Source organism: Haliotis rufescens, unplaced genomic scaffold (assembly GCF_023055435.1).
Source record: "Haliotis rufescens isolate VD_foot unplaced genomic scaffold, xgHalRufe1.0.p SCAF_10, whole genome shotgun sequence".
In the NCBI taxonomy this organism is placed as follows: domain Eukaryota; kingdom Metazoa; phylum Mollusca; class Gastropoda; order Lepetellida; family Haliotidae; genus Haliotis; species Haliotis rufescens.
Window position 1 is genome coordinate 42,566,670 of NW_025963780.1, and position 23,166 is coordinate 42,589,835.

Consider the following 23,166-nt stretch of genomic DNA (forward strand, 5'->3'; position numbering starts at 1 on the left):
TGAATCCTGTTACTCGTCACCCACTCTCTCATTCACTATACTCACTCACGTGGTTATGTCATGCTTGGAAGCCATTGTTTAGGGGTATGGTATATGAAGTAAAGATGCTGTTACGTCATTTCATGTCAATAGTTAAATAAAGCGACAAAACCCTTTCCATATCAAATAGAAATCTCGGCATAGAAAAACACACTATTTAGAAAAAAAACAACTCGTTTGTGTGAAACGTTCTAATACACTCAGTCACAATATGTTAACTCTTAAAGTACATCAGGTATGAAAGAACGACTCCGAATCTCTGCGCCTCTATCTATACCGTAAAGGTTCAGTTAAAAAATAAACTTTATTTTTCGAGTTGTGTATCAATCTTTCATTCTATACTACGCATAGACTGGTTTAGAGATGATACAACCTATATCTTGGCTGACCTCGATTTAATTTTTTTCTCGCTAAGAAACAGAAAACTCCGACAAGACTACATTCTGCTCAGTTAGGAGACGTTATGTCAACACTATACTTGCCGACTTGAAAACCTGTAGGTTAGTTGGGTGAAAATGTTGGTTGACCTATTAAGATTAGTGTGTGTGAGACAGCCAAGATAACAGAACCCAAAACATCCGGAGCATATCTCCTAGAACACCGAGTGTTGCACGTCATTGTGGTTGTTCGTGTTGGACTTACTCATGCTTGTTGTTGTAACATATCGTACCTAAAGTTCACAGGTGAGTTTAACATTTTACTTTTCATTTAACCTTTTGACGCAGGTCTACTTTCCGGTTATGATTCTGCGTTAGAATAGTTTTTCAGCAAGTGAGGAAGTTCTATTTTGTATTCTTTTCTACCAGCTCAAGATATCAGTTTAACATGGAGACTGATTCTGAGCACTGGTACTGATGTCGACGCTACTGACTAAGTGACACATCCTCGTGGTACACTTGATACAGATTGCGGTCTGTGTCTTTCACAATCACTAGCATGTACCACAATGGGTTGAATTCAGTAGTTGGCTCCACCCCGTAACTCCATCCGTCTCAGCAACGATCTACCACGTGGGAACTATCGCACAGACTGCACAATAGATGGACAACGTCATTTATATCATTCAGGTCGACTTAAGGAAAACCTCAGCTCAACTAGAGCTACTTACCATTGTCTTTCCAATGCCAAATATGTGACAACTTCACACGAAAGCGATAGGGCGCGTTAGGAAAATAACCTTTGGAGTCTGAACCGTTGAAGTTGATATGATTATCCATATTACAAATTTTGAACCTCACTTTACTTTACCCAAAGGTACAACTATCTGGCTACCTGTCCACTTTCATAGCTGCAGAACCATGATTGTCCTTTTCACGCATTTGAGTATACCCTGATTCCTAAAGCAATTTTAAATATTTCTTTCGTCCAGGCTGTGTTCTTTACTAAAGGTTCTTCTCAAATAACAAACACGTACAATGTCACACATCTCATACTCAAACTTTTGGAATGGCTTATTGTTTTTTACACACCGGCGTGGGTCTAACGTACAAGTACGTCCACGCTTTGAGTTCAATTGTCCTGGGTACATCAGCCGGAGCCCAGTGCCCGAGGCTTCTATGAACAAATGGTTATAGTTAAACACTAAATCTGTCAACAGAATCAACGTCCTTGTTCGTGTTGTTGTGTGTCTTTGGTTTGGTTTTTTTAACGCCGCACTCAGCAATATTTCAGCTATATGACGGCGGTCTGTAAATAATTGAGACTGGACCAGACAATCCAGTGGTTAATATCATGAGCAACGATCCACGCAATTGGGATCGATGACTTGCATCAACCAAGTCAGCGAGCCTGACCAACCGATCCCTTCAGTCGCCTCTTACGACAAGCATAGTCGCTTTTCACGGCAAGCAGGGTTACTGAAGACCTATTCTACCCCGGATCTTCAAGGGTCTGTTGTGTGTCAGATATCGAGTCATGAGCAATGTCAACGTCTTTTGACCCTTTCCGTATAATTGGCCTTTATGTCTTCGTTTTGATTACACGAGCATCAATTGTTTGTCCAGAGTGAAATAGTTTGTTCTACATAAACAGTGTGCATTATTTTCCAGTGACAAGGCCTCAAACAACATAACCGTTATATGAAAATTATTTCACGAGCGAGATACCCATGATAACAAATCGAATGGAGTATAACATTCTATGTATTATCAAAGGTGTAATTTCAAGAGGAATGAACCGCCTATATATCATCTGAAAGAAAGGTCAAGGTTACAGCGTTTGTTGACCAAACAACAGCAAGTGTCAGTGATGTCATGTCTGTTGCAAGACATATTGTTTCACGCTAAGTTCTTCTCCAGAACATGTAAATGACAAAATTACATGTTGTCAAATTGAAGCCCGTTTTATTATTTTGATAAAGTAACGCCTTATCGTAACTGAGAAAACGCTAATTCAACAAATTAAATCTGTCCTTAATTTTACTCATTAAGTGCGTAGTAGGCTTGCTGTCGAAACGCAAGAGATTGCGAGTTCAACTTTAGCTTCTAACTTGCCATTAGAGGTCACCGAATGCATCTGCTGAACATGTCAACACAGTCAAGTCTGATGAAGTTTCACACTTGCCAGGGACGGTCGGGTAGCCTAGTGGTTAACGCGTTCGCTCGTCACGCCGAAGACCCGGGTTCGATTCCCGACATGGGTACATTGTGTGAAGCCCATTTCTGGTGTCCCCCGCCTTGATATTGCTGGAATATTGCTAAAAGCGGCGTAAAACCATACACACTCACTCACACTTGCCAGTACACATCTACTGCTGGAAATGTTTCACGAACAGTTTACCTTGCTTGTTTATTCGTCTTATTTAGCCCAGTTGAACTCACGCTCAAAATGTCTGATGCTGTCAACCTTGCCGTCTGTCTTGCTGAATGGTCAGCGGTGATACTATTCGGTCAAAACATTTGATATTTCAACATTGTACACCTCTATCCCACATGACGAACTTAGGAAAACCTTCATTCCTACATCCATGGAGCATTTGTTACTTAACGCAGTGACCATATACTTCCGTCTCTATCTGTAGAGTTTCTTGATGTCATCTGAAGTTTACTGAGAAACAAATATGAGAAATGCAGGGCTTCCTCATTGATAATATCATTGTGAACTTTAACGATTAGACGTTTAGGCAAGATCAAAAGAAGACAATTTGGCAAAGAAGCTGCAGGTACATGGCTGATCTCATGGCGTTCAATAATGGTTAAATAGCCTATTCCCCTCCACTTATGTACCCATCTCACCTAGAAGTAAAGGACAGCAGTGAAACCGCCTCATCATATATACGCATAAAGATTCAGAGTGACAGAAAACTCTCCAGACGACTGTATGAGGGATGACTTCAACTTTCCCGTTGTGTCGAGCAATATTTAGGCAGTTGGTGTCTACATTTCACAACTTTTTCGGTACACTTAACCTTGCTCTTTCTACGAATATATTAGGAGCGTTATACGACTCTCGCTCTGAAAAATGATTTCATCAGAAATATGTAGTAGCGGGCAAGGCTCCGTCCGGTTAGGGCAGCAAAACACAGAACAAGTTATTGGGGTGTGAGTTGACAGCTGGACTTTGTTTCATGTACATACGCTAGTTGGTTCTAACTCTGCAAATATGCATAACAATACAATTAAAATATATAATAGATGAAATAAAACAAACATATCACATGGAGTCAACACACCGATGCATAAACTATCTTTTGAGACACGGCTATGCATACTTTAAATATTATTTATACTTGACATTATACATTAATTTATCAAACATGCAGATAAGTAGTTACAGTGACATTAGTTGTTTTAGGCCAAATTACAACTTTAAATACTTGAGACGCTTACATAAGTACCGCCCCTACAAATTGCCATGATATAAACACAATATACACAAAATATATACATAACTTACCGCTTGGTGGCAACGAGTTGGCAACTATGTGTATCAAATCACAGACATCATAAGATCGATTGGTATATTCTAGAAAATTGAAACAATAAGGTCGCACAAGAAAGAGGAAATGGCGACTAAAATTAAAAACAAGTAAAATTACCTTTTCTTACGTATCCATTCCATCATAATCTTCATACAACTGCATACACATATGTAGTTAGATGATATTATAGCAATGATTAATAGTTAAATTTGATAATAGATTTAGTTTAGATTCAACAAAAAGAATTAAGAGAGAACGAATACCAGCTGCACAGTTGGTAGAATATCTGGAGATATCAAGATACATGATACTACTTATGGAATACTAGTTTATATTTTAAACTATTTACAGTCTAATATATATATATAGTTACCAATCATAATTACCAAGCAATGTATCATTACCTTAATGCATCTAATTCATAAAACTAAATACACAGACATATTTACAAGATACATACATATGAACCAAACTCAAACTAACCTATTAGAGATCCTGAGCACCAAATAAACCATCCGTTGGTTCAAATACAACGATTGGAACAACTGATTCTTTCAAATGTAACTGACCAACTGATTTAGCAAACTCAGCTAAAACAAAAGGAAAGTTTACTTGCGTTATAAGAAACTGGAAAAGGAAGACAAAGCAGGGCGCTGGTGCTGTTGGTGACTATAGGTGAACGTGGCTATCGTTATGCTAGTAGTTATATAAGTGCTTGAACTAGTCTAATTGGTTTTGTTACTGCTCAAGTAATCTAGCGTGAAGCAGAAGCTGGCTGAAACAGAAACAAGACAATTAAAAGACTTGACTTAAATATTTACAAAATACCAATAAAATCAACTCGGACACAGTTCCATCTTTCAAGGCATCAGCAAAGTCTTCAAAAACTGTTGTGGTAGACATGTGGAGAACATGTCAAAACTTGACGCAGTGACCTGATGCCCCAAGCAATTCCCTATTTGCCTTCCACATATTTCTGTCCCTTTACTTGTATTTGTGACGGGTGACGGGAGACGGGTGACGGGAGGAACACCTGACATCGTCACTATTTCATAGTGATTCTTCTGCTTATGATAGAGTCGAAATAGCTTAAAATATAATCGAAATAGACTTTTACCAGATGTTTCTTATAATTATGATTTTAGAAAGGGTTTTGTCAGGTGTATGTTTTGCAACTGAAATACAGTTTAAAGCGGCGTCATACCAAACTCAGTGACACACATTTTCACATAGGTACACACGTTGCAACATGACGGACCCAGGAGATCCAGTGAAGGATGTTGGGATTAATATAGACACAGGTGACGAACTAGACTTCGACGACAACTGCTGGAGCTCTGCGATCATGCAGCTTCAGAGTTCAGTCAGCAGATTCACGAACAAACACAAGGGTCAAATGATTGCTGGTGTCAAGGGACTGCTGTTGCTGCTTTACCTGGCCTACTTCGGGTATTGTATGTTCTACAAGTAAGTGTTTTGGTTTCTTTGTTTCTCGTCTTATGCCACACTTAGCAAGATTCAAGTCAAATGACAGTGGCCCATAATAATCAAGTCTTTACAAGTGAAACCAGTGATTTGTGTAATCAAAGACAAAGATTATTGTGATGTGGATTTGTTTTCACTTACAAACCTTTACGTTAATGTTTGGATTTGTCCCAGAGAAATTATTTATGAACAGGTGCCTTGGGCACTCCAGAAGCCTATGATTTCGGGTTCGCATCCCGGTTCACGTCGATGTTTCATGGTTTATCCGCACCATACCCGTGGTGGTTTATCCGCACCATACCCGTGCTCGTGGGTTGGCCAAAGTGGTAAATGTCTGAGACCTGCATCACTTTGAACATTAAACTGATAGGCTGTGATTTAAGTGGATTACAGTTTAAAGCGGCATTGAACCTTGCTCACTCACGCTTGAATATTGCTGAGTGCGGCGTTAAACAACCAACCAACCAACCAAATGCCCAAAATGCCTTGCAGGAACTGGAAGCATATTCTTCGTCAGACATGGAATAAAATGCCACTGGCTGGGCTTCCGTTAACGTTGAGTGTCAGGTGTCAGGCCTGCAACAATGCGTAAGGTGGACACACTCACGACTCTGAATTGAACACCGTCGTATAACCGGAGACTCGTACAAACACGTTATCGTACCTTCAAAAAGTGTTCTTTTCATGTGATAATATTCCATTTACATTTCATTTCACTTCATTTTACATTATATATCCTTGTTTTAAAAGGAACTGAACATAAATTGGTTTCATGTCATCCAGTGAATAATATATGTTTGGAGAAACACCTGAAGCAAGAGGATTTTGTATAAGATTTTTTCAGCAATTTTTGTCCAAGGTCCATGCTCTGTAGAATATGAAACTGTTGTTCCCAGAGGATGCAATGAAATGGTTAATCTGTTACAAAACACTTGTCCCTTGTTAGAAGTCGAAACATAACCTGGATCGATTAATCACTGGATTATCTGACCGCCGTCATATAGCTGGAATATTGCTGAGTGCGGCGTTAAACAACAAACCATCCAACCAACCAATTGACATTTCCGTAACATACTTTCCTTGATTGTTGACAAAACACAGATTCGGAGACGAAGGGTCCATTCGTCTGATGGTTGGAACACTACTTGTAATTTTGTACCTGGTGAACAAAACAACCAAAGGTCTGTGCACTTTCACCTGCCTTGGACGATGTACGTCAGTGTGGGAAGGAAGTAAGGCACTGAAAGTGCGACGATGGATCAGAAGGTATAAATATCAGCAGTGTATCAGAATGAATCTCAAATATTCATTGATGCATGGAATTACTCCATATATCCAAGTCAGTGTGACAGCCAGTCCCTGGCCAAAGGTTTAACACTTTCTATTTCCAAGATCATCTGTGAGTTGGTACACTTCGAATGTCTGTTACTGTAAAAAACAAAACATACCTAATTATGTCAAGTCACAGAAGGACGTCCTCTCCTCTCTGTTGCCATGAAGTAACACTGCGCTGGTCAGAGCAACCCTCTGTCTATGTCTTCACAGGAGCCTGTACCTGCTGGTGAGTGCCGGGGTGGCTGTGTACATAGGACTGGACGTGGTCAGGTACAACCCCCAGAATATCCAGGCACTTCTGGGGGTAGGCGTGTTTGTGGCTCTTGGGTTTGTCTTCTCCACCAGTCCGGCCAGGGTAAGTACATGTAGGAACGTGGATAGGACCAGAACACCAAGTGTGATACATGTGAGGTACCAGCCATGTTTTCTTATTACACCGAGTGATAATGATATAAACAAAGCAATTATTTGGTAAGCGTTACCATGAGTGAGTGAGTGAGTGAGTATGGTTTTACGCCGTTTTTAGCAATATTCCAGCAATATCCTGGCGGCGGTCACCAGAAATGGGCTTCACACATTGTACCCCTTGTCGGGAATCGAATCCGGGCCTTCGGCGTGACGAACGAACGCTTTAACCACTAGGCTACCCGACCGCCCACGTTAACATGAACGATTGATATATATGTATGGACATACATAGGGATTGAATTGAATGCAATTGTCTTGAAGTGTATCTCTAACCGCTTATCTTGTATCTGTTTCATCAAGGATGTTATACGAGGGTTGAATGTTTCGAACAAGTGTGACACTCTAGGATCCTGTCAACTGCCTGACACCTTGTGAAATGCATTGATCAGGGCCCTTATTGTTGCCTGTAGGCTCTAGAGGTACTCCTCTTGCAGAGCTTCAATGATTAGGTCGCCATTCACTGGGGTTAAGTTAAGGAATCGTAATTGGACAAGGCAGTACCCAGATGTTACCGTTCCTAAGAAAATTGAAACATCATCTGTGTGAGAGAGGACGTTACCTTGTTGGACCAATCCTATGTGGAAGGGTACAACAGCAGGTGTCAAATCCAAATCACTCACAGCGTCTGTCTTATAGCTTGGAGGTGATGCCAGCTGATGACACCACTGAGTTAGCACCATGTAGGTCTGTCTGTGCTGTGGTACAATAGTAGTAGCTCTGAGCATGTCTTCAAACAAACACGTTTCAAGACTCTGGCGATCTGAAGTGAGGACATCTCCATCTGTCCCTGGAACTACCTCATGCTTGATGACTACATTCTTAAACGTATTTGGTTATAGCAGTAATAGTGATGTCTGTCTCTCGACAACACTTTTCAATCACTTAGTTGCACATCGATAGTAGCTCTTGACTTGGCTTTATGCTCAATGATGACATATCTGACTGTATTCACGGTCTGTTGTTGTCTATGAAATTCCAAAACCTCGAAATCACTTTAAGTGATTCATTCGTGGCCCGTATGACCAACGTTTGAAATGTACGTGCCATTTGGCCGCCAAATGTGCATTCATTACGCAGTTCACGAAATAAAAGAGCATTCAAGTTACTATGAACATATATGACAGTGTGTAAATATTGCCATTATTTTTATTATTTCTCTTAAATAGTCGTATATGCTGTTCATTGATGATACATTTAGAGAAGGTATAGAAAATGCCCAAAGGTCTTTTTAAAGAGTTATTTGTCAATCAGGATTAAAGCATCATCTAATGCGGTTCTTGGTGAAGTTATCATCTAAGTGTTATTTGTTTCGGCCGATGTATAAGGTATTGGTGTAGATTGATACGAATGAATTAAAATCGACTTCCACATGCTTGTTATAAAATGCTGATGATTTACAAGTACAAGCTGATTTAGAAGAAGATATAATTTTAATTATAGATATATACTTTTATATTTAGAAATTACGTAAATAATCCACATGCCACTATCGTACTCATGTTTTGTGAAAGAAATTGTACGCTGGGCGACGAGGCCTTCAATACTGAATAAACTCTTTGTTCCTTTTGGGACTTTAACTAAAGTCCTAAGCACCAGTTTAATACCTTAACACATTCTTGCAGTGTATAAATGCGGTAATATATTACCGACACAACTCTTAACATTTTAGTACGAAACATTTTCGTCTTCAGGTGGACTGGCATCCCGTGTTCTGGGGTATTGCGGTTCAGTTTGTGTTCGCCCTGCTTATTCTACGGACGCCCTGGGGGTATGGGGTGTTTGAGTGGATTGGACAACGTGTGGAGGAATTCATAAACCACGCTAATGCTGGAGCAGAGTTTGTGTTCGGGAAGTCCTACCGGGATCACATGATAGCCTTTGGTGTGAGTAGAAGAAACTCGTGATTATTTCCATTTATTATACACAAGAACATAAAGGATGAACATTGAATGCATTAGACTTTAGCGTTAGAATCTAGAATTTAGTGCCAAAGCGTCCAGTGTCTAAAGGAATGTCGGACTTACTAATTGCTTCCAATGGTCCAAAGAACCAAACCCTTAACATGGTGGTCGACATGCATTGCTATAAACTTCTGTTGAAGAACGGCCTGGAAAGATGGTCAAACTGCTTGTGTTCTGCTGAAGTGTTATCGAACGTTATACTTCAAAATTACATGTGTGTCAGATGCAATAAAGCTTGGAGAAGTGTTTCCTTTTGAAGTTGAAATATGCAAGCGAGGAAACATTGTGAAGCTGTGGGTATGTTTGATATCTTGTCAACATAACTACCATTAAATATATATACAAGACAAATACTTAAGTGAACGTTTTTACCCCTTGAGTTAACATTATATTTACTGCTACCCTTTAACTCCATCGTCTTCATGTTGTAGGTGATGCCAGGGGTGTTGTTTTTCAACGCCTCGATATCCGTGTTGTACCACATGGGTGTCCTTCAGGCGATCATGAATAAACTGGGATCCTTTCTGTCCTTCTGTCTGGACTGTGGGCCCATCGAGTCTGTGGTAGCCTCGGCGAACATCTTCGTTGGGCTGGTAGGGAAAAGAACATTTGCAACATTAATTATGTTTATGTTCACAAATGGTAAAGCATTTAATGAACCCAAATTGGCCTTCAAGAGTTACCTCCCTGATGCGTGTAAGAATCCTATGCTAGTTGGTTCGAATCCCAGATGTGCTCTGGTTATGATTTGTCGTTTAACACAAACGTTTAATCAATATGGTAGACATCTAAGCATCACGTGTGGATTACATTAAGCTGACAATCTGTGATATAACCGTTGTTCTGTTCAAAGCAGCGTTCAACTCACTTCTCCTATTGTATATTCTTTATTTTATGGTAACATTACGAGGTCCACAATACAGGGTTTATTTACACACCTCATCCCCCGACATAACTGAATCTGAAGTGCATGTATAATTTCACACGTATTATCTCGTGTTGTTTGAAAGTTTGCATCTTTTATGAAAGGGGGCACGGGTGGCCCAGACGTCTAAGGCGCTGCGATTCGCTGTGCATAGCAGCGTCCTTTGGGCACGCCAGAAACCTATGATTGTTGGTTCGAATCCCGGTTCGCCCCGATTATGTTTCTAAGTTTGTCAGCACCATACCCGTGCTCGTGGGTTTCACCGAAGTGGTAAACATCTGCGACCTGCATCACTTCGGGCTTTCCTCCCACATTAAGCTGACACGCCGTGATATAACTGGAATACTGTTAAAAGCGGCGTTAAACCCAACTCACTCACTCACTTTTATGAAAACTTGTAAAAGGGAAACAAATCGACTTTCTTACACCGAAATCATGGATAAAAAGTAGTGGCCTGTCCAATATTCTGTAAAGAGATACCTTACTTTGAGTATGACATCACACGCTCGTGTAACTATACCTTATAGACTGAAGTGCCCCTCTTGGTTCGACCGTACTTGAAGCGTGCGACGGAATCAGAACTCCATGCCATCATGACGTGTGGTTTCGCCAGCGTCAGTGGCGGCGTCATGGGGTCGTACATACAGCTCGGAGTGAGTACTAAACAACAAATAAACAAACAAACAAACTAGTTCATCTTACAATAAATACTTTCACTCAGCTAAATTTGTCAATGATCAATGCCCCAGTTGGCGTTTCTTTTCCTAGTAGGACGTTTTCAAATCTGACCCATCAGTTTCCCGTGTTTTTGTTAGGCGAACAATGGACTTGCCTATGCATGTGTTTGTGACGGTTTCCTCCGGTGGGTCAGGATACGCTCCCCCTTTCGCGAACACCTGGTATCATCACTAACTGATAGTTTTTCATGCTCATGATATAGTCACCTCTTTTAGCAGAGATTTCATAGGATTATGGAAATGGCTTGTATTATTATGTGTATCTTGCCAGACACTGATATCGAACTTTTTGCTGGATTTTCTGGGTAGCGTTACCACTGACTGTGGAAAACGCTACATGATTCCTATAAAACGTCTTTGGAGTTTGAGGTAGTGCAGGTCAGATTGGACATGGAGTATAACTATTTAGTTACCATCCACATGTCACGCGTGCAGGTTCCCGCCAACCATCTGTTGTCCGCTGCCGTGATGTCCGCCCCCGCCGCTCTCGCCGTCACCAAACTCATGTGTCCAGAAACAAAGAAGTCGTACTTCAGAGATGGAGTGAAGATGGAACTGGGACTAGAGTGAGTTACTGGATGTTATGTACTATTTGTAATTGGGAGAGAGTTGGTTGGGTGATTGAGATAGTTGTGACTTGGGTGAGTTGGTTGAGTGATTAAGATAGATGAGACTTTGTGGCTGTGTGAATCGGAGGAAGGAAGGAATGTACATTATAAGTAGATTGTTGACAGAATGTGTTTGTTAGGAATGGAGTGAACTGTTTAGATAGTTGAATTCCTGCTGTTAAACATGTTAATGCCGACATCAACTGGGCTACAAATAGCAAGGGAATGTGTGCCTTCGTGCAGATAACGATACCGGTTGAAGTTTCCTTTGTTTGCCATTCACTTTGATTCCTACATTATGTTATGATTAATGTACTTAACGCACTTCTGATTTCATTTGCCTTACACTCCCTGGGGCATTCAACCCCATTATCTATATCTGAGTTGGGGCCCCGTTTACAATCATATCCAAGTGTGAGATTTGTCTCTTATGCATACACAAACACACAGAGAGGTACTTGACATATGCGTATATTCTCACATTCATTGAGACCCATTATTGTGTTGTTGGTAGCAAACACATCCATGCTATATATGGGACACTGGTGTCATCCATGCTATACATGGGAACACTGGTGTCATTTATGCTATATATGGGACACTGGTGTCATTCATGCTATATATGGGACACTGGTGTCATTCATGCTATATATGGGACACTGGTGTCATTCATGCTATACATGGGAACACCGGTGTCATTCATGCTATATATGGGACATTGGTGTCATCCATGCTATATATGGGAACACTGGTGTCATTCATGCTATATATGGGACACTGGTGTCATTCATGCTATACATGGGAACACCGGTGTCATTCATGCTATATATGGGAGCACTGGTGTCATCCATGCTATATATGGGAGCACCGGTGTCATTCATGCTATATATGGGACACTGGTGTCATTCATGCTATATATGGGAGCACTGGTGTCATTCATGCTATATGTGGGAGCACTGGTGACATTCGTACTACCATTTCAATTTCCTTTCCACATTTTCTCCCATTGTAAAATAATATATGTTAACTTGACCACGATTTACTGTGCGCCAGGTCGGCATTGCGACAACCAATGACATACGACATACGACACACGACATACGACACACGACACGCGACACACGACACACGACACACGACATACGACATACGACACACGACATACGACATACGACATACGACACACGACACACGACACACGACACACGACATACGTGCGTTACTCAAGAATTTCGGAAATGCCCGATCGCTTTTGCGATTTCCGCACACTTGTTGACATTTACAAGAAAGGGTACATTGTGATACTAAGTAAGGACTGTTGTTCAGTCGACAGTGAGGCGAACCCCGAACTCGTCAATGACAATTTCTTCCGAACTATGTATTCGCCCCACACATTTTATGCAAATTAGGCGACTGGTGGTGCTTCCAGTGGGGAAGGACAGACCTTTTTCGCGAACACCTGGTGTCATCACTTCTTTTCAGTGATCCATTCATATAATTTTATCACTATGTTGCCTATTACGCCCAATGGAATATGTTGCGGCGGATAATCGAGGCTGCCTACCTTTGTGTATTTCTCCTGACATCATCGGGGACACGGGTGGCCCAGTCATCTAAAGCGCCGCGATTCCCTTGGGCACGCCAGAAACCTATGAGTGTGGGTTCGAATCCCGGTCCGCCCGATTATGTTTCTTGGTTTGTCAGCACCATACCTGTGCTCGTGGGTTTCACCGAAGTGGTAAACGTCTGAGACCTGCATCACTTGGGGCTTTCCTCCCACATTAACCTGACACGCCGTGATGTAACTGGAATACTGTTAAAAGCGGTGTTAAACCCAACTCACTCACTCCTGATATCATCACTATTTGATAGTGTGTCATAAAAGTGCTTATGATACATGGACTCTACTGTTAGCAGATATTGCTTATGATTATGGAACTGATTTTGTCATTTGTTTTATTAACATAGATACTGAGAACGTTGTCTTCCAGGAAACATCGTAACATCCTCTCCGCTCTGTCCAGCGGTGCCGTTGCGGCCGTCAAAATCATCGCCAACATCATCGCAACAATGATCGCCTTCATCGCCCTCATAAAGTTTGTTGACAAGACCCTGGAGTGGTTCGGGAACCAGGCGGGATTCGCCGGCCTTTCGTTTGGGGTGAATATATACTGGTACACCATAGACGAACTTCGAGTTCAGAGAGGAAAGTTACATATACTAATCTTCTCTGAAACAACAGAGTTCTTAGTTGAATGAGTTGTCATGCGAATGGTTTCCATAAAAAACAACACAATTTTGAAGGGCTTTTGTTCCTTTTGGATGAAAGCTATTGATAATGACCTCGGTGTCAAGGCTGGGACTGTAAGTAACTGCTTTATCATGGTGTAGTACGCTATAACGTCTCTCAAGATTGTTACTCGGCGACGGTGGCAACATTACCAAGCCACGGGAACTGTTGCGTTTGCTCAAAGATCTGGTCATGCTTATTCACCTTGTCCTCGGTAGCAGGTTTCACGTCATGTAACGGATAAGCAGTTTAATGTGACAAACGTTCGCATCATCATGACTACACAAAGATGCAGTTGTCGTCCTCGAAGACGGGTAACGCCTACAGCGTTGTAGTCAAGTTTATTTGCAATTGTGCCGACGTCATCTGCGTTTGAATCAACATGATTTACGTCAGCTCTGTTTACAGAAGAGAGGTTCAATCCTTCCGTCATGGTGGCCGTAGACATGTTTACACTCCATGAGTTGTAAGGATGCTGTTGTAGGATTATAGGATATATATGCTGTATATATGTATATAACGAACTACGGCTATACGAACTAAAATTAGTGGTCTCTATGAGTTCGTTATAACCGTAGTTTACTGTATATATTATTCGCATTTGGGTCATCTGTTAATAAATTTAATGTTAATATTTCCTTTAACCCCCAAGTACCACCACTACTCATTCTCGACTCACTCTAATTACAATTTTCTGTACCCTGCTTGCTGTACTATGTATCTCCTACCCTATCTCTAACACGGTAAGACACTGTCAATTGACTACAGGCCTTGGACGACATTTCCCTCGTTTCTGAATTATCTGATAAAAGTGAACTTCTACAGTGACATGTGAATATATAGTTTAATGTACGTTCATTTCTGATATGGAATAAAAGCTAAAGGACTCAGTGATGGAAGGTAAAAACTATTGATCCTTATTACATGCAAAGACAAGATATTATATTGATGTATTTCATTTGAAAAGGGAAAATATATGTTCAGTATAAGGAAATGAGACACATTTTTATATTGTGAATGTTGTCATATTGAAAATAACTAACATTTTCAGCAGTTAATTAATGAAATAGAAGATTAAATATTTTATTATTTTATTTGTATGGATTGGTCATCTACTATATACACACATTCATATTAAGTCTCTGATGCATTATATAGATATGATATAAAAGTGGTATTTCATGTCATACATGTATATGTGCATATGATCTCTAATGTATTGTATTATTTATAAAAATATGATCTGTTTCAGAAACTTTTGTAAGCTCATTTTTACCGAAAACGGTAAAGCTGGATGGTTTAGTTAAAATGGGATTTTCGTCTCACATTTTCAAATTTACAATTAAACACATGTGTTTATATAATTACTTTTGAAGTACTTGCAATGCGTAGACCTTGACTGGCTCCGATACCCAGTACAGCCCTGTCTGTCGCAGGCAGGTAAGATCTTCCCAGCAGAGAACTAAAATAGCCAGTCAGCGACTAATTGGAAACTCACGTTTTTTCATGTTTGGATTCCAGCCTTCGAGGAAAGGAGTTCTGTCGCTTATAATTCATAATGTTTGATATAACTCAGCGACGTAAAGTGCATTTCAGCTGTATGATTGTGGTATCATTTCAGCTTGTGTGTTCCTATCTATTCTACCCATTCTCGTACATGATGGGCGTGGCCACCCAGGATTGCGGGAAGATGGGGGAAATGTTGGGCGTTAAGATCTTTGGCACCTCCACCATCAGTTTCACCGAGCTCGGGATACTGAGACGAAACCGCTTTCAGCTTCTTGACTATGTGACCACGCATAACGACACGTGGCACTGGCAGGGTAGTGACGTCATACTCGAGGCGACCAATCAGACGCTCCTTGGTGGCATCATGGATGTAAGTGATATATGGTGTGTGTGTGTGTGTGTGTGTGTGTGTGTGTGTGTGTGTGTGTGTGTGTGTGTGAGTGTGTAATCAGCAGACTGGTACGAAAACGCGGGCAAACCCATGCTGTACAGGATCTCCCACGATCAGGAAGACCTCGCATGACGCCAAGGCTTGTAAGTTGTCAACCATTGTCAACATTTTTTCTGAAGCGACAACGGTTACACAATATACGGATGTCAACCAGAACAGTGAAGAATCGACTGAAGTCGGCGTCAGTCCAGAAGGCTTATCAAAAGTCCCTTTCTTGCCGATCATCATCGGAGAATTCGTTTAGCGTGGTGTTTTGCCTGTCTCACAAACGAAACACTAATCCCTAATACAGTAAACTATTGTTATAACGAACTTGAGGGGACTGCTACTTTTTGTTCGTAATAACCGTAGTTCGTTATAAGCATACATTCAACATATATACAACTAATTGTCGGGACTAAAAACAAAGTTCGTTATATAGGTCAGTTCGTAATAAGCGTGTTCGTTATAAACGTAGTTTAATGTACAATAAAAGAAGGACTCCATATATTCACAGAAAGTATTTGAGATAAGTGGAATAAACACCATGTGGATTCCGAAAACCACAAAGGATTTGCTTGATGTCTTACAATTTCAGAAAAGAAACTATTTCAATTCTGTAAAAAAAATTGGATTTTTCATTTGATATTTGACTTTGAATAACAGGCTAACTAACTGGGCGAATATGAGAGATAAGATACCGGAAGTTCAAGCTGGTTTTAGAAAAAATTATTCAACCATAGATCATATTTTTACATTATATGCTGCAATTCAAAAATGTCTAACACGTCGTAAACACAAGGTTTACGTTGCTTTTATTGATTTTAAAAAGGCATTTGATACAGTTGATCGTTATAAATTATGGTGTTTTTTAAGAAAAGCTGGACTACAAGGGAAGATGTTTAATATACTACAATCAATGTATTCAAATATCAAGTCATGTGTACGTAGTGATTATGGTGTTACTGATTTTATCAATTGCCCATCTGGTTTACGTCAGGGATGTATACTGAGTCCTCTGTTATTTTCGTTTTTCATAAGCGAATTATATTATGAAATCTCAAGTAACGGCAAGCATGGTATACAGATGTATCCTGACTTCCTTGAACTTCTTATGCTCCTTTTTGCCGATGATGTTATTTTACTATCTGACACTGTTATTGGTCTACAGAATCAGTTGAATGTATTAGATAAATATACTAAGGAATGGAATTTATCTGTAAATTTAGATAAGACAGAAATTATAGTATTCAGAAAAGGGGGTCTTTTAAATTTTAGGGAAAGATGGTACTTAAATGGACAACAAATTAATGTAGTTAATGGTTATAAGTATCTCGGCATAATGTTTAATTCAACGCTAAATATGAACAAATGTGTATCTGACTTATCACTGCGAGGGAAACGAGCTTTACTTAATATAATGTCTGTTTCACATAAACTTGGAGTCATTACTCCAAAAGTATTTTTCAAATTATTTGATACTCAAATACAGCCAATTTGATTGTATGGATCTGAAGTGTGGGGTTACCGAAGATATGAATGTTTAGAAAGAATTCACCTACTGGCATGTAAAAAGTTTCTTCGCGTTGGAATAGCAACACCAAATAATATGATATATGGAGAATGTGGAAGATACCCACTTTACATTAATTCACAAATAAAGTGTTTAAAATATTGGTTTAATATCATCCGTATGCCAGAACATCGGCTTCCGAAAAAAGCTTATAACATGCTCTTTCATTTAGATAGTATCGGTAAGGTTACATGGGTATCGCATATTAGGACACTATTATTCTCACATGGATATGAGGATATATGGCTTAACCAATCTGTTGGTGATCAACATTTATTTCCAAATGATTTTCGTAAAATAGCAATAAATATGTTCTATCAAGGGTGGCAATGCAACTTGGAAAATAGTTCACGTTATGATTTGTACAGAACATTTAAGACTCTATTAGAGCCAGAAAAATATCTATATCAGTTTTAACAAATAGTCACCTAAGAAATGGATATATTAAATACAGACTTGGCTTGTCAAAACTTATGATTAACTATGGACGGAATATATCACTTGAAAGAATACAAAGAATTTGTCCATTCTGTAACTCTGCAATAGAAGACGAAATACATTTTACCTTTGAATGTCCTTATTATGCAGAATTACGTACTAAATATATACCAGAATGTTTCTTATCTAAGACGAGTAGAATAGCTTTTGTTTCTATTTTGTCATCGAATGATGCCGATGTAATGTTTAAACTGTCTTTATTTGTAAAACATGGGATGGAACTACGAAATAACATGTTGAGTGGAAATTCATAATTTTAATTACCTCACCCTAGAAAGTCCTCATGATTATCACCGATTGTTAAATGAATGTTATATTTATATAATTTTTGTTGTATCTCCCAATCTGTAAATTCTCACCCACTGTATTTATCTGAACTTGTATATGGGCCGATGGCCTTTGATACAATAAACATCTTTGACTTGACTACACCACTATCCCACATGATAAACTTAATTCCTTGATCCATTGGGCTTTTGTTACAAAACGTGGTGAAAATAGATAAAGTTACACATTTATTTTCAGAGATTTCAAAATGAAAGCAATTGCCATCTGATGTTTACTTAGAAAACAATATGTGAAATGCTGGACTTCCTCTTTGATAATGAAACAGCTATGTGAAAGTTCGGGGAAAGACATTTAGGCAAGAAGTGGTATGCCCATGGGCACCAACTGTGCTCCCCTACTTGCGCATCTGCTATATTATGCATATGAATCGGAATATCTGTTTGATCTTCTGTAATTCTGTAGGCATCAAAGTGACTAGTATTCTCTCGTGATGAAAATGGACACAAATTTGCTATCGTGATGTCATCCAAAATCTCAGACTGAAAGGACTAACTCCTACAGTCATCCATGCGGACATTGTGTCAACGTAGTAAGCGGGGCCTCTTGTATGAGGATACTTGCTTATTGTAAAAGGAGGAAGTGTCTGTCTCACGATTTATAGAAGAAAAGTCCGACAATGGTTGCATATAATGTGATTATTTGATAACTATCAGTTTTGATACAGTATTTTGAACATGTGTTTTGTTTCTACCCAGGAGAGAAGTGAAGTCATAGCTACCTACGCTCTCTGTGGCTTCTCCACCGTCACCTCTATAGGTATTACACTGGGGACTCTGGTTCCCATGGCACCTGAACGGAAACAGGACATCGCCAAACTCGTCATCCGGGCCCTTATTGCGGGAAACGTAGCCACGTTCATGACCGGTTCCATTGCAGGTTCGTATGGAAAATGTTACTTCTTCTTAAATGAGTGAGTGAGTGAGTGAGTGAGTGAGTGAGTGAGTGAGTGAGTATGGTTTTACGCCGCTTTTAGCAATATTCCAGCAATATCACGACGGGGGACCCCAGAAATGGGCTTCACACATTGTACCCATGTCGGGAATCGAACCCGGGTCTTCAGCGTGACGAGCGAACGCTTTAACCACTAGGCTACCCGACCGCCCCTCTTCTTAAATGAATCGTTTTAATAAACCAATACAACTTGCATAAGAATTTGCTTTAATCGGATGCATATATTATACAAAAGTTAGAGACAAGGTGTCATTATATGCTATGGTTTGTTAGGTTGTGTTTCAATGCAAGGAGACCGTTTCCATGTTGTTGTGGATAGATTGTCTGGCCGGAGAGCGGAAAGTCCGGGGTTCGATCCCCAGCAGTGTTATACCAAAAGAGGGTAAAACATGGTACTTTATGTCACCCAATCTGGCTCTCGGCTTTAAGGGGATAGAACATGGACTGGAGTAATCTTGTTCATGTGCTGCATGGTATCTCTGTAGGCCCATTAGTCCCGAATAGTACAAGCAGCCACAAACACACACACGTACATGTAGATGCACATGGCTACTTAAGTGCAATAATCGTGGAACGCGCTGTTACACCCCATTCACCTCACCTTGAATTCAGGTGCGAGATATCTTGGTCAAAACACAAAGTTGCATCCAAAGAATAAGATTGTTTTCTATGTTGTTAATATGATACTGATAGTAATGTGTTGCTTCCAGTATTTATTTGGTACTGTGTAAACATATATGTCTAAACAAGACGTTCCATCACTCTTTCAAATCTGACTATCATTTCGGATACAGGGTTGCTGTACAACGGGCAGATGCTGCAGTGACCTTTGTTACGATGACCGCCAGCCTCCTGCTTCCTGGTGCTCACTTCCTCAAGCACTATTCACACACACTCGGTTACATATGTTGTCGTGAGAGCGACTCATGGAAACGGGTGGTCAGGCTCGCTGACGAGGTTGATGGATGTCATCATACCCAACTGCATAGATAGTTCCAGACTCCGTTAGTTTCAGACTGCCTTCATGTAGCTAGGATATTGCTGAGTGCGACGTTAAGGAAATATGAAACGTCAATGCCAGAGAATAACCAGTCTTGATTATCCACCCAAACAACTTCCACTGGGCGCAAACGGCATACACGCAGTCACAATTCTATAACTAGATGTCAGAAAATCGCTCGGTTATATCCTCCCCATTATTTAGGGGTGTGGTGTATGAGGTAAAGGTGATGACATGTCATTGCATGTCACTAGTGAAAAATCTATTAAGTAATTGGAATTGTATGAATTATGATTGGTGCGTACATTAAAAAATGTATGAGAAAGACCATCATTGCATGGATTTAGTTTTATTGATGTTTCCTCTCACTTGGGGGTTATGACAAAATGTTTCAAGCATGTTTATGTTCCTCAGTAGTTGCATCAATGTATCAGATACCCCTGTCACATAAAGCTACAGTGTTCGGAACATCTGCTGTGATAAAGATTCCATTTCTAACTGTCTATTAAATAATATGAAGCTGTTCGCATACATCAGAGGACAAGGGTGAACTTTAACAAGAACAATTCTGGGTACGCTCCTTCATGAATTGACCTGTCTCATATGTAATATATGTAAATAAATCAAATACGAAGACTGCAAAGAACAATGACGTAGAGCCAGAGCGAGAGTCCACAAACAACAAATAGACTATCCCGAAGCCAGATGCAATCCATTAATTGCCCACCGATACGTGCCCTTAAGGAAAATGTTTAGATGGGTGAATCTGGTGAAGATTGTTTTAGAAAACTTACGGAAACATATTTAATTCGAATATTACAGCGATCACTCAACAGATGACCTATCAAAACGTCCATATTTGTTAGCATGCCATAAACATTAATGCAACGGGGGGTAGTTGAAAGGTTCTGAGCCTAACTGAGATGGACTGCATTGGCGGAGTATTCCACGACCTTAAGCCTTGATATTGTCATGCAGTTGCCCGAGACGATCAGCATAATATTCCATTAATGGTCTGACCTTATAGAAGGTTGTCCATAAGTATGGATTCCCTTGGAAGCGACATCACCTTGGAACAGACTTTGCATTCTTCGATCGTCCATAGCCATATCATGTGACAGTTGAAGATCTTGCTCATCTTCGATCATCTTCGATCATCTTCGATCATCTCTTCTCGTGATCTCCGCTGCCCATTTCTTTACAGAACTATCCCCTAAAGTTGCCACCATGTCAATATGGGTGGCTATAGGAGTTAGTCCTTTCAGTTGAAGATTCTTGATGACATCACGGTAGCAAATTGTGTCCATTTTCACAGAGTCACTGCAGAAATATGCTGCCTGGGGAATATGGTTCAAATGAAACTCGTAAGCTCGGGAATATGCACAAACTGTTAAAGGTGTCCATGTATTTTACACCCTTCATAGTTAGGCTCAGACATGGTCAGCCACCCCTCGTATTTGAAACTATAAGTGTATTCTATAGTGTAAAGTCACTGAAACAACGTGCCCATCAATGCATGCCAGGCGTCCTGTGGTATAAGAGTGATACATATTGGAGACGTATTTGTGTTGTTTTCTATGGAAATGTCAGTACTTTAGTTTGTTAAAAACACATCTTATAGCTTCACAATATCTTTTGAAAATACATATATAGAATTGCATTTTCTAGATTCAGATGCTCATCACATGAATTAAATATTAAAACGGGAGGACATTAAAAAAACCCAAAGGAAATTAGATTATGTAGAATGTGTAATCTACGAATAATAGAGGATGATTACCATTTTGTTCTCATTTGTCCATTTATTAGAATTTACGAATTGCATGCAATATCTTTAAGTATAATGAATTAATGTCTTAAAAAAATATTTATGTACTGAAGCCTTTGACTGCGTATATATTCCATGCATATTAATTTTAGAAATGATAAGATGAGTGACTTGAACAAGTAGAAATCAATATGTCCACCCACTATGCGCAAATATGTGTACTGTAGACCTATGGCCTTTCAGTAGTTCTGTAATAAAGATTGATACACATTTTACTTGTCTCAATACATATTTATATAATTTATAATATGTGTTGTTGTTCTTAATAGAGACAGAGAGACAGACAGACGTGCACACACACACACCATATATCACTAACATTCATTGTACCACCAATTGGCGTTTAATTGGTCGCCTCGAGTATGACGTCACTTCCGTGCCAGTGACAAATATCGTCATGCGTCGCCACATAGACAAGAAACTGACAGGGCTTCCTCTCGGTATCCCAATTTGGGTGGAACTGATGGTAGAGTTGCCAAAGATCTTAACGCCCAATAATTCCCCCAGCTGAAATGGGGGAAAAGTTGAAATGCACTTTACATCGCTGAGTTATATCAAATTGTAGCGGCCAATTATAGCCTGCAGTGTTTGAATGTGTTTTGCTGTTCAATGATTTTACGGCGCTGTGATGTTGTCTGTTAAAAAGGGAGGTTACTCTCATTGTTCGGGGATCCAAGATCCGAGATTTGAGGTGAGGTGAGATGAAATAGGGTTTAACGTCGAGTCCAAGATTATTGCACGTATATAGCGACGTGCATGCACATGAGTGTGTGTGGCTGCTTGTACTAGTCCGGACTGATGCCGATTTATAGTGCTAGCACACTGAGATACTATGCCGCAGTTTAACATGAATACCCCACTCAGACACAGTATAATGACTCCGAGCCGACCAGTCCTTGTTTTATCCCCTTAATGCCGAGCGCCAGGCAGGGTAACAACAAGTACCATCTTTTAACGTTTATTAGTATGACGCGGCCGGGGATCAAACGCTCTTTGGGCGGGCGCTGTACCACGAGACCACGGAGGCGCTCCCGAGATTTGAATGTAGATGGGCTGTCAAAGAAGAATGTACAGTCGCGTGGTCATATCAAATGGTATGCATGTTTGCGTAATATTAAGCATTAACTCAGTAAGCTTTGTTATGTGTAAATAAGCTGAAATATTTATGTTTAATGTTCAACTTGTATTTGCATGCTGTGTCATGCTGTTGGCTTTTACTGCAGTAGTGTATGTTTCATTTTGTTGTAGTTAATCTTCTCCTC

General features: G+C 40.0%; 1 protein-coding gene across 2 annotated transcripts in view; it reads left to right on the forward strand.

Annotated features, from left to right (window-relative positions):
* LOC124114691 (solute carrier family 28 member 3-like) overlaps positions 1 to 22,107 on the forward strand; it is a 41,356-nt gene extending 19,249 nt beyond the window's left edge. The window contains exons 1-12 of one of the 2 annotated variants that reach the window (XM_046475377.2): positions 471 to 722; positions 5,192 to 5,425; positions 6,545 to 6,709; positions 6,989 to 7,133; positions 8,938 to 9,129; positions 9,639 to 9,800; positions 10,660 to 10,785; positions 11,305 to 11,435; positions 13,469 to 13,637; positions 15,389 to 15,646; positions 18,821 to 19,001; positions 19,871 to 22,107. In XM_046475377.2, coding sequence (XP_046331333.2) covers positions 5,208 to 5,425; positions 6,545 to 6,709; positions 6,989 to 7,133; positions 8,938 to 9,129; positions 9,639 to 9,800; positions 10,660 to 10,785; positions 11,305 to 11,435; positions 13,469 to 13,637; positions 15,389 to 15,646; positions 18,821 to 19,001; positions 19,871 to 19,902 — 1,779 coding nt within the window. In that variant the 5' untranslated portion in view covers positions 471 to 722; positions 5,192 to 5,207 and the 3' untranslated portion in view covers positions 19,903 to 22,107. Of the gene's footprint in view, positions 1 to 470; positions 723 to 5,191; positions 5,426 to 6,544; positions 6,710 to 6,988; positions 7,134 to 8,937; positions 9,130 to 9,638; positions 9,801 to 10,659; positions 10,786 to 11,304; positions 11,436 to 13,468; positions 13,638 to 15,388; positions 15,647 to 18,820; positions 19,002 to 19,870 lie in introns of those variants that run through there. The other variant, XM_048390938.1, reaches the window with a different exon arrangement.
* Positions 22,108 to 23,166: the final 1,059 nt, after the last annotated feature.